The 12340-nt window shown below is 40.9% G+C and overlaps 1 protein-coding gene across 17 annotated transcripts in view; it reads left to right on the top strand.

The window, feature by feature from the left end:
• The first annotated feature begins 5233 nt into the window (after nt 1-5233).
• Nucleotides 5234-12340, top strand: part of afdna (afadin, adherens junction formation factor a) — a 108271-nt gene continuing 101164 nt past the window's right edge. For 15 of the 17 annotated variants that reach the window (XM_044376321.1, XM_044376324.1, XM_044376320.1 and 12 more), the window contains exon 1: nt 5234-5542. In XM_044376321.1, coding sequence (XP_044232256.1) covers nt 5441-5542 — 102 coding nt within the window. In that variant the 5' untranslated portion in view covers nt 5234-5440. The remainder of the gene's footprint in view (nt 5543-12340) is intronic. The other 2 variants (XM_044376322.1, XM_044376318.1) reach the window with 1 other exon arrangement.

The following is a 12340-nucleotide window of genomic DNA, read 5'->3' as shown; positions in this document are numbered from 1 at the left end:
GGTCGGTGAATCATGACAGAGAGCAGGTGTTGACCTCCAGCTGCAGGTCAAAGAATATACTCGATCATCACAAGCAAAGTTTCTATCTTTTCATCATCCTTTTCTGAAGAAGACTTTTATATTTCTGCTTTGCTTTTTTTCTCATCTTGATCCATTTTTATGTCACGCCTACTTCATGTGCTTCATCTCCCTTTCCTTCCCTTTAACGAACGGTATCTTTAATATTGGCTCCACAGCAGAGTATAGATTCGATGATTAAAAAGGTCACCGTGACGGCAATAAATTTTGGGTGCGCACACACATGATGATGATGAGTTTAAGGGGCGTGGCCTCAGACCGAGCACATGATGAAATAGAAAAGGTGAGAGGTCAAGTCTCCCTCCACTCAGCTCAATGACATAAATAACATCACAACGGCAGGTCTCATTTTAGAAATACATGAAAGATCAGAGAAGCAGCAGCAGACAATCACAATCTTACACTCCGCATTCACAAATGGAGGACGTGATACAGAAAAACGTCATTTTTGTACCGTAGAAGACACATAATTGGCTCAACGATGCTTTTGATCCACCGTGAAGGTACAAATTATTTTCTCATAATTGATCATACAAATTCAATCAAAACTAAAGGTACAGTAACATTGTTTAAAGGATTTTATCATTTACACACACATATAAAGAATGTGGACACCTGAAAATGACATACATGACCTCTATGATTGTTAAACATGTGATTTGGAGCGTTAATCTGCTGCTATAACAACCTTTAGACGATGAAACTAGGTTGCAAATTACAAAAGAAATTTTGCTAAAACAACAGAGGTGCATGGAGTTTCATCTGCGGTGTGAACAGAACTGATAAGTGGAACTGCCAAAGAAAGCTGAACTGAAAAATGGCAACATGAATAACCAGAGTCGACTGTGTCTGTTACATTATCCTCATAATGTGGAACAGAAAATACATTTTCTCAGAAATGCGATGCCGTCTAGACTACAGTGTGTTTTCAATCAATATGATGAGGAAATGTTGTTCATATGGTTGCCCAAGACCGTGTTTATTGAAAGACATTTTTACTGTGGAACATTTTTAAATATTATTTTTAGATGCTGCTGTTTGTTTGTACGGAGCCTCCCGAGCGTCCAGAAGCTGGAGGTGAATGGAAGTTCATTTTATGTTGAAATGCATGCAGGGGAATAATCGGAAATCACTGTTTTATTCAACTCTGTCAAGTTCAAGTTTTATTTATTTAGCACTAAATCACAGCAGAAGTCATCTCAGGGCACTTTTCACATCTAGACAGCAGATCTAGACTGTACTCTAAACTAAACTCCCCTTTAACGGGAGGAAACCTCATCAGAACCAGGTTCTAGGTGGACGCCATCTGCTTTGACCGGTTGGGTTGAGAGAAAACCAGCAATACACTACAAATCGTTTAATTAATTTTGGTTGTGATGACTAGTCTATTAGAAGTTGTAAAGTTCTTTCCAACGAATAATTTTTTCCTCTCTACATGTTCTCCACCTATCAGACTGTTTTTGGCTCACCTTGCTGCTTCCTTGCTTTGATGTGTTCACTCTACGGCTCCACTTCCTCTTCTCACACGGCTCTGCTTTGTTCCACATAGGTTTGCTTGTATTAAAACATACAATATCTTTGTGATTACGCGCTAAGTGTGCTGAACCGCCTTCTGTAGGCGCTCCCGTTATCAACCGACTCTTAATGTTGTGTCTTTTACACATTGTTTGCATCCAGAAACAAGCAGAAACAGTTTAGTAATCTGTTACTGTAAGTAAGATAAGAAATAACACTCATTGCATTAACAGATGTTATCATTGTTAATGTAAAAAACACTAACAGATAAGAGAGGCTTATTATGTTCAGAGAAAAAGGCAAAATAATTGATAGCGTAGACACACTTATCTCTGAGTGTGTGAAACGCAAAGAGGAAGAGATGAAAGCAGATGATGATCTCATTGGCTGTTTATCAGAACGTGATACCAGCTACCAGAGCGGCGCAGAACAATGTCTGAACTGGAAGTACTGGCAGCAGCATTACTGGTTTGCTTTTTAGTCAGTGAAGAATCATGACAATCACTGCAACTTTTATATGCCAGTCTTTGCTGTGTGTGTGTGTGTGTGTGTGTGTGTGTGTGTGTGTGTGTGTGGTGACTGATGATGATAACATCACAGATACAGGAAGTGGCGGGGCTATCTGGTGAAGTTGGTTTCCTGTTGTGGTTTCTCACTTCTGCTATTGATGTCAAACCAGTTCGGCAACGACTCACATGTCCTCTCAGCAGCAGAAATACTCACATCCTCTCAGTAACAGCATCAATACAACAATGTATAAATTACAGTAAAATGTATTAAAAGTAGTAAAAAAAATAAATAAATACTGATGCAACAATGTGTATTTTTATTTATTTATTCTCTGTTGTAGCTGGTTGAGTTTTAGCTACTTTATATACAGTTATATAGTAATTCCTCAGTTTTTGTTTGAAGAAATTCAATTCTGTAGCAAAAATCTGATATTTTATTTTTATTATATATATATTATATATATATTTTTATATATTTTTATTTTATTTTAATTTTAAGGTGAATTTATTGTTGTTTGCTGGTTTTTTTTTGTACTGTTGGATCAACTGCTCTGATAAAAGTCTTTTTTTTTTTTTGTTCATTACTCACACATGATGTCAGCGCAGCGCTCATCTATTATAAACCAACACCCACAAATTTAGTTGCAGTGACTAATGTGTTTATAAGAATCCAGGCTACTGTTCTTCGGCCTGTCTGGAAGAGGAGGAGGAGGAGGAGGAGGAGGAGGAGGAGGTGGTGGGAAGCCGACATGACTAACAACGCCGCTGTATCACACGGCTATTTTTGTAGATGTGATCACCGCCGTATTCCTGACATTTCAGATGTATCTGCCTGATATTTGGTGACCTTTCTCAGAGTCACTGACGTTTGTGTGTTAATAAAGAGATTGTGTTTACATAGATGAAGCACTCTGCACCACATATAATCCCCCTATACACACACACACACACACACACACATACACACACACACACACACACATAAAGGAAAAGCATTTGCTGATTATTACGTAATTAGTTAAGCAGAACTTCTGACAATAGATCATCAATCCTGTTCATATATAGGATGTGAGTACGTGCGTTTGTACTCATGTAAGTCTTAAAAAGTCAGCTTTATTAAAAAAGAGAAACATTCAGTACTTCCACATGTTTTTAGTACAAATATTCCTTAAATGTGTGTCATGAACTCAACACAAACTCAAATTAAGCATACGTGTCATAAAAAGCTGCACTCTAATGATTCAAAACAAATTAAGTTAAGTTTCTTTGGATTAGAAGAACCTGAACATGTTAATCATACCCTATTATGAGACATACTTTACCTCCAGACGTGCTCAAACACGGGAAAATACTCGTCTTTGAATAATAAATTGTGTCTGATGTGAAAAAAAAGTTCATTTCCAAGTTAAAAAAAATCTTGATATCACATCTCCTCCTTCTCCTCCCTCATCGAAAAATCCTGAATCTATGAAAATACAAATATGTGTGTGCACTGATGGCTTCAGGTGTCCACGTGGACGTGATGTCACAGCATCCTGCTCGTACGTACATGTCTTGAACAGCGATTTATGATGAGAACAGATAAACAAAAAGTCTAACAGTCAAAAGAAGATTTGAGGACTCAGTGATCATCTAAAGGACTTGTTAAGATGTTGGTTTTTCAGTGTAAGAGAGGGAAACACAGCGAGAGGAGGCGGGGAGATGGGAATCAATGATAACGTATAAAAACACAAATGATCCTGCCGTGTTGGAGGAGTAGGAGATGATGTCAGTGTTTCTGAGTTCATAAACCAGTCAGGATACCTCTGTCAACGGCCACTACACTGTGTGAAATACAGTGAAGTATGTGTGTGTGTGTGTGTGTGTGTGTGTGTTGGACTTGGCAGTGCTGTGTGGCATTCAACACCTGCTGGCTAAGACTGAATCAGGAGACAATATGACAACAGAAACTCCCACTGTTTGAGAAATAAACATTTCTTTTAGGCAGATTGCATCGTGAGAGGTTCAACTCTCTCAGGGATAAATAAATATCTATGCATGTTGTACATAAAGTTCTAAAAACCTTATATGTTGAATCCTGAAGAAGCCCAAAGACGGCATCACATCACACACACACTTTTTTCTTAAATCCTCAAAGATCCCCTCCAGACATGGTTTAAGATCTATATAAACTATTCTACTTTGACAAAAAATGTTAAATTATCTTGTTAAAATCCTTAAAATTACATCTACTCCTTCTACCTCATTGAAAATGACAGATTCTATGAATATGCAAATGTTTAACTGCTGGACACCAGATGTCCATGTTCAGTGTTTGCACACTTGTATAAGCTGCATACTGTAAATATGCAGTTTATTCATGCGGTGTCACATGCATTCTGTCCTGTCTGCTCATGGATAAGTTAAGTAGCATCAAGAGTGTTTAAATATTTAAGGCTGTACAGTATTTATTGATTTGTTTTATCACTATATACGACCACGATTGCCTTCCAAACTATTTGATGTCACAAATGATGCTCGTAAGCCCACAGAGAAAGTTTGAGAAAAACATATTTTTGACTGGAGGAGGATTAAATGTTTTTCTTCTTTTCTTCTGGTTTTCACTTTCATCTGCTGATGGAGGAAAGTTTCTCTGAGCTCGTTGAACATCTGAGTTTAAGGAGTCGGTCTAAGAGCAGGATTTGTGACATCACAAATAGTTTGGAAGCCAGTCCTGGTCCAATATTGAACTTACACGAGTGTGATGTGTGGAAACTTGAAGCCTCCAGTGAACAAACACTGAGAATGAACTTTACAGTGAAATAGGAGACATCTTGTGTCACAACAGGGAAACTTCTGAAATGAAACATACAAGCATATTTATAGATTCTGGAAGGAGAAGATGTAATTTTAAGGATTTTAACTATACTATGGAAAAAACAAATTTGACACAAATCATTATTAAAAGTAGAGTATTTTACATACATCATACAACATGTCTGGAGGGGATCTTTAAGTACTTATTTTAACTGATTGTAATTGATTGCATCCAGTAAAGCAGCGTCATTAATCACGTTTATTGGACCTGAAACGGTTAACGGTGGTGCACGTGCACTGGTCATGCATCGGGAGCGCGCAGAGGCACGGCGCACCGGGCGGGCACGCGAGTCAGAAACAGATCAGACAGCAGGTCGGTCGGTGAGCAGAGAGAGAGAGAGAGAGACAGACACACACAAAGTACCGGTGATAATAACGGCAGACCTGAACCCCGGGGTTTCTCCTTGCTGTGGACTAACGTTACCGGGAAGTTTTATTCAACAGTAACCGCCGGACGCAGAGGGCCAGAGACACTGTCCACCATGTCGGGGAGCAGGGAGGAGGAGAGGAGGAAACTGGCCGACATCATCAACCACTGGAACGCCAACCGGCTCGACCTGTTCGAAATCAGCCGGCCCACAGAGGTAGGCGACCGGCCCGGAGTGGCAGGAGAGGCCGCGGACCCGCAGGCCCTCTGCGGGCTCCCGCTGGCTGACACTCGGCTTGAAAACGCTGAGAGCCGAGCGGTGCTGCTGCGGGCAGCGTGGTTTAGTCGGTTTACTCGGTGGTAAAAGTCCCCCCGTACGTGCCTGGAGATAATGAATGCCAAACCCCGTTGAAAAAAATGGCTATTTACTATGTCGTAATATACACACATTATACCACAGGAGGCCTTTAATATTATAGTAAATTTCGGGCTTTCATGGCGAGTAACCGGTCAAATTAATTATTTTTCCACAGATCAGCACCGTGTTTGAGTAAAAATCTCCTCTTTTTAGACACATTTCCATCAACGTAGCTAGCTGCTAGCTACCGCCCACAACTGTGTATCTGGGAATGAGATGAATATTTCTCAAAGTTGACAGTTTATTAAAGCAGTCGTTGCTGTGCGAATAATAAATACGCCGAGTTAAATATAAATAGCTGTGATTTCATGAAACATCTTCGTGTATAACCTCGGAAATCTGTATATATGCGATAAGCAGCGCGTCACTGAACGGCCAGTATTTTGAATGGGGTTTGGCGTGTTGTTGTCTCTTCCCAGTACAGCACGGAACGGCACGGATCGGGTCTGGCTAGCTAGTTAGCGACCACATTACCTGTAGAGCAAACCTGCCATTGTGTTAAATAGAAGAAACAGACAAACTGGCGTAGCCGTATATATGATTATGATATGCTATTTAAATGAGAAATAGTGTGTAATATCTCCAGCTATGCCGGTGTGTGTGTGTGTTTGTGTATGTGTGTGTGTGTATGTGTGTGTGTGTGTGTGTGTGTTGGTCGTGTGGAGCTTGCAGCAGCGCCTGCAATGGCTGACAAACCCAGTATCACGGCGAGGTTGTTTGATACGCAGGGCAAATAGACAAAAGCTTAAAGTATTAGCAACTAGCTGAGTGTAAATGCTTATAACAGGTAGAGTCACGGATGCTGCTGGACTCTACAGGCCATAACACACAATATATATATATATATTTATATCTCCTGTCAATGCAATATATATACACACAGCACTGACCATGTCTGACCGTCCTGCATTGTCCTTACACTGACTGGCTTGCTTGTTTGACCAGCAATAATTTGACCTTAGAACATATTGAGCAGCAGTGCTGTAATTAAATCGCCCCCGTCTGGACTTTTAGGTTGTGGTTGTTTACTAACAGGATAAGAAACTAGAGAACAGCCAGAGCTCAGTGATGTTTCTAGACTCCCTAACAAGTTAAGTCAATATCCATCAAACCTTAACTCCTTAGCTGCGCATCTCACGGTTAAGTAGTTTTGATTTATAGCTATGAGTGTGATTGTGTCAGCTGCGGTGTGTTTAGGCGGGCAGCCCACCCCCGCTCCCCCCCCCCACCCACCCCCCTACCCTCCCACCTCTCCTCGGATAAGGTTGTAGGGGGGCCACAGGGTTCCCTCTTCTCCTCCTTGAGCCGATTAATTTACCAGGATTGAAGCTGGCCAGCCGTTGTTGGCCACTGTTGTGTACTGCACACACACACACACACACACACACACACACACACACACACACACACACACACACCCTCTCCGTTCTGTGAGGAATGATTAACCCATTCCATAAGTTCTGTAGGCTGTAATTCTCTCACCGGACAAGGAGTGTACGGCTTCGACGTAGCCGCTGAAGACTGCTCAGACCTTCGTCCAGAGCGTGATTAAATGTAAGCAGATGCGTGGCCTTCCTTCCTTCCTCGCTGCCACGCCGCACCCTCCCCATATGTCAGCTGGTAGGAGCCCCCCCGAGCTGCTGCACAAGTGCCCTTCACGTTGTCTAGACTGCTCCTGAGAGGAGCCTCGCATGAAATAAATATTCTAGCGTTTGAAATTAAACTTTACAGTATGATTTTTGTTTGTTTTAATTAATGATTTGGCACAAAAAGCAGCAGATCTGATCGATGGAAATGTTTGGTTTCTGAATTTTCAAGACCAAAACCACCACCGCTGAGAACGGTGAGATCATTCGTGTGATTAGATTAGCCGTGGATGGCTGATTAGTCTGGAGCAAAGGTTCTCAAACTTTTTAATCTTGCAACCCCAAACTGAAGAAGTTCCTGCTGCAGGACTTACGGTGTGTGTGTGTGGGGGGGGGGCGTTACGACATTAACAGGTACTCACAGTGGGCAGAGATGTGGGGCCCCCGTTTTTTTTTACAAAATTCAACAAACACTTGAGCTTGAAAGGTGCAGCACAATAGATGCACTGGAATTCAGACGCAATCGCACCCAGAGCTTGTTTTATTTGGATAGAAATAACGTGGGAAAGTTTACTTTGCTTTCATTTTTGTATTGAACTCGTCTTGGTTCACGCTGTCCAATTATAGCTGAACATTTTAATAATTATTATTGGAAAGACTATCAGACAGAGGTTCAGTAACGTGTAATAATGCCGGGGTTTCCGTGTATGTGGGTCACAGAGAGAGACTGGCGATGGATCGTCCTAGTTGCCTTCAGTGTTTTTAACACTTGTGCGTTCAGCCTCAGGGTTCATTCATTCCTCCAGATGAGACCAGTATACAGTGACAACTGATATCCAGCAGTTGCTCGGAAAGCTGCGCATAAGGGGGGAAAAGCTGCTGTCAAGATGATGTAGACAGAAGAACAGCTTATATCCAAAGTGAAGTTTCAGGAACAGATGCACAGAACGGAGAAGCAAGTCTTTTCAAAGAATTTACAAACTGGTTTTTGATACCAAATCCCAACATGTGAGTTCTAAACTCTGGTACACCAGCAGTGTGAAGCTAAACAAACCGATGCAACATGTTTAAAGCACATATTTAAAACATTAACGGTACACACAGGGGCTGAAATTAACACCCGCCGAGCTCCAAATGCAGACAGATTTACTGTTTGTTGAGTTATCCACCGCACCGAAACAGTCATGTAATAAAATATCTGGCATGATGGCTCAAGAGGAAATTGCTCATGTTGTCTGTATACAGTATAGACATGCTTTACATGTTGTGAGATACATCTTAACTCTGTGGTGAAACTGTAGGAGCGCCATCGCAGCTCTAAACCGTCACCTGCAGCCGCTCTGCTGCTAGCTGCAACATTTACAAGGATTCAGTACATGTAACACAAAAAGGTGATTTATTATTCAGGTATTCTGTGGATTTTTTTTAATCTACCCTTGGTAGGAGAGTCAAAAAGTGAATTCTGGACTCTGAGTACATACTGACACACATTGTACAGGACGAGCAGACCTTGCTCCATACAGTGTGAGATAAATGATAGACAGTATATCACCTTACAGATGTACTTTCAGCGTTCAGTCGTCGTGCTCTCAGGCGGTTTGTATCCAGCAAACACGATTAGACGTTAAGGAAGTGACTGTGAAAGCCTTGTAATTAGCAGGTAGGACCATTAAAGCTGTCAATTACATGAGTAACATTGTAGTGAATCAGACTGAGCTATTTATAATGTTGACATTTTCCTTGGCAGGGGCAGTTTGACGTTTTTAGTTAGATGACGAGGTGACATCTTGAATATAAGTGTGAGTGAAGCTGAATCATGTAAATCTGTTGGACTTTTCCTTTTTCTTGTGTAGTTAAGATAGTTTTAAAGCTTTCTGAAAACCTAAAGAAAGGCTCCGTCAGAACGAAACCTCCTGCACCAGTAGATCAACTCCGCTCCGTACTGGCCGCTGAATGTTATCAGCTGCAGTTTATTTGTTTAAACTTGATGATAAATAGCCTGAGAAGGTAATGCTTTCACACTGTGGCTCCATTACATGTCAGCCTGTAGGTTACTGATGTTCAGGATCCTATAATGTGTCTGCAGGAGCATTAAAAAGACTTTTAATGCCTTTAAATAGACTTTTTATTCCTAGTTCTTTAGTTCAGAGCTGATTTAAAACCTATATAATATCATGTTACATACTTTCACTTGTAGTTGACAACAGTCAGTCTGACTCAGGTGCATCTAGTCGCCTCTTAGAGAACAGAACAGGGTTAGTACAGGATGACAGATATGTTCTCTTTATCAAATCTGCTGAGATAAACTGAGCTTCCTTGTGTTGCTCATTTAGACTCACAGCTTTAGTCATTTGTATATAAAGATGGAGGCAGCGAGGTGTCTTATGAGTCTCATCTTATGGTTGACTTTAGCTAAACTGTGCTAACAGGACAGGTACGGTAATCAGGTCACATTAAACTTGTGTGATATATTGCGACGACAGTCCGACTCAGCGTGAGCCCCCCGGAGCCGAGGAGAGCAGCAGATGAGCCAACTGTCAATCACAGCTGTCAATCAACACCCACACCCGGCAGACGATTGGTCAAGACACAGACTGGTTTTAACTGGTTTTGCTACATTGGTCTGATTTTTCTGTCCGTCTAGCTTTAACCTGGTCTTAAATATTTTTAATATGACTCTGTGAAATGTTCAGATGATGTAGCAATAACAGTGAAAGCCACACACACGCTCGTAACCGCATGACGGTGTGATATGAGTCACATGTGAGGGTGTAGTGTGAAAGCTTGTATAACCTGCATGAACGGGCGCGTTCACCTTTGCCCTCAGTTTAATGGACAACACCTGCAGATTGTGGTCGCGTCGCTATAAAGGACGACGGTGTGTCGACGTCCTTACTGCGACGGGTGGAAGTGGGAATACAGAGAAACAGGAGTGTAACACTCACAGGGAGGTTAAAGGGTAACATGCAGGATTATGGCGAGAGTGGCCACGCATCTGGTCAACTGTTTCCCTGCTGCTTAATTAAAAAAAAAAAACTGCTCAGCAGCGCTGCAGTTTCCTTTATCAGCCTTCGCTCCATATGGAGAAAGCAACAGTAGGATGATAGAAGTCTTCATACAACAATGCTACATGTTTCCTGTGCACTCGGGTTGATTTGTTTTCACTCCAGTCGTGATATACTGAACCGTAAACCAACCTGAATGTGAGGTGAAAGGTATTTTACTAGCAGGAAGCCTCGTAGCCACCTTCTTTCCCATGGCAAGTGAATGCAAGCATGTTAGCAGACTTGCTAACATGCTCAGCGGTCAACTCCCTCCTTTTTTTTTTCCTCCCCCTCCTGCACAGGAAGCAGGAAGTTGGCAGGAAGTGTGTGTTGGTGGAGATAGTGGGTTTCCTGTGGTCTCGGTGGAATGACTGTGTTGTTTCAGAAATATGTGTGTGTTCAGATTTTTCTTTTATTTCACCTCCTATTTCCAGATCTCAGGACTCCAGAATGACTCTTTTCACCAGTGGCACCAGTACTATTGTTCATGTACTGTTTGTGTGTGTATTTATGGATCATATTTGGTTTATTGCTTGTATACTACCATCTTTAAACCAGTATTAGTTCTGTTAATGGGGGCTTCACTTGAAAAAATCATTCTCTTCACCCCGTCCCAGGTGTCTTGTTTCCTACAGTCCATCTTTATATGAATATATATATACACAGTATATGTGCTTTTAGTGTTAACCGCGTGCATGAGATGGTTTTTGATATTTTTATTTTGGACTGTCTCGCTCTTTATGTTGTGATATACAGTTTCAGGAACATCTGTTGAGAAACTCCTCATGGATAAAATAAGCATAAAGAAATGCAAATTAAATACAAGACAAAGGGTAAGAGGGGAAATACTTCGGTATAAACAAATGTCAAAATCTGTCACAGTAGACGAGTTTACTTTAGAGCTGCAGCTAACTATCGACTATTCAGCAAAGCAATACGAATATTTGTTTCATACAAATATTTTAAAAACATATGTTAGTTAGAGGTCTGTCTTAGTAAAGTTTTAGCTCAGTAGTCAGCGCAGTCATCTTTGATCTGGGAGACTCCAGGTGGAGACCCAGTGTGGGGATCTCCTTCATAAGGTCGTCATAAGCCTCTTTCCACTTTTATTCAAATACAAATACAAATAATTTTGCTGCCTCAACAAATACAGATACAAATACAAATACTGAGCTCTCTGCACATCCCTACTATTCATACACTGTTTGTACAGAGTTTGGCTGAGAACTGAAACATCAAGTGATGGACAGTGTGCAGGATTCTTCGATTTCAACATTTTAAGAATAATCTATTTAGAAACCGTCTGAATCTCTGCAGAAGAAGAAGAAGAAGTAATCCAGTAAAAATCAAACAGCTGACAAATCGCACTGGTCCACAAATACTCCAGAAAATCCAATATTGATACACAGCAGACCTTCTCTGTATAAACAGCAAAATAAACCCATTTATTTTGTGACATGCTGTATGTTGTCATATATATATATATATATATATATATATATATATATATATATATATATATATATATATATATATATATATATATATATATATATATATATATATATATATCTCATCCTACGCTAAGAGATATAATATAAGGAAGCCATGAAAGTGTGACTGTGACACATTAACATTTCTGATATGAAAAAGGCCTTTTATATGAGATCGATACGCTTTATGAGAAGAAATCGTGTGCAGCTAAGAAACAACACAACTGAGGAGGGAAAAGAGATTGTTGGTCGGGCTGGTTTTTTTGACTTTGACTGGAAGGTCAGCGTCTGCCTGATGTGTACCTGTTTTCAAGAGTAGCTGGTGATAGTAGAAGCATGTTTGGCAGCAGCAGCAGCACGACGGAGGAGGAGGAGGAGGAGGAGGAGGAGGAGGAGGAGGCCTGGTTTACAGATCTGCTGGCCTCAGCCGCAGCTACAATAACACACACACACACACACACACACACACACACA

This window comes from Thunnus albacares, chromosome 16, assembly GCF_914725855.1.
Source record: "Thunnus albacares chromosome 16, fThuAlb1.1, whole genome shotgun sequence".
NCBI classification, from domain to species: domain Eukaryota; kingdom Metazoa; phylum Chordata; class Actinopteri; order Scombriformes; family Scombridae; genus Thunnus; species Thunnus albacares.
The sequence above is the reverse complement of the archived record's forward strand: the minus strand, read 5'-3'. Positions and strand labels throughout refer to the sequence as shown.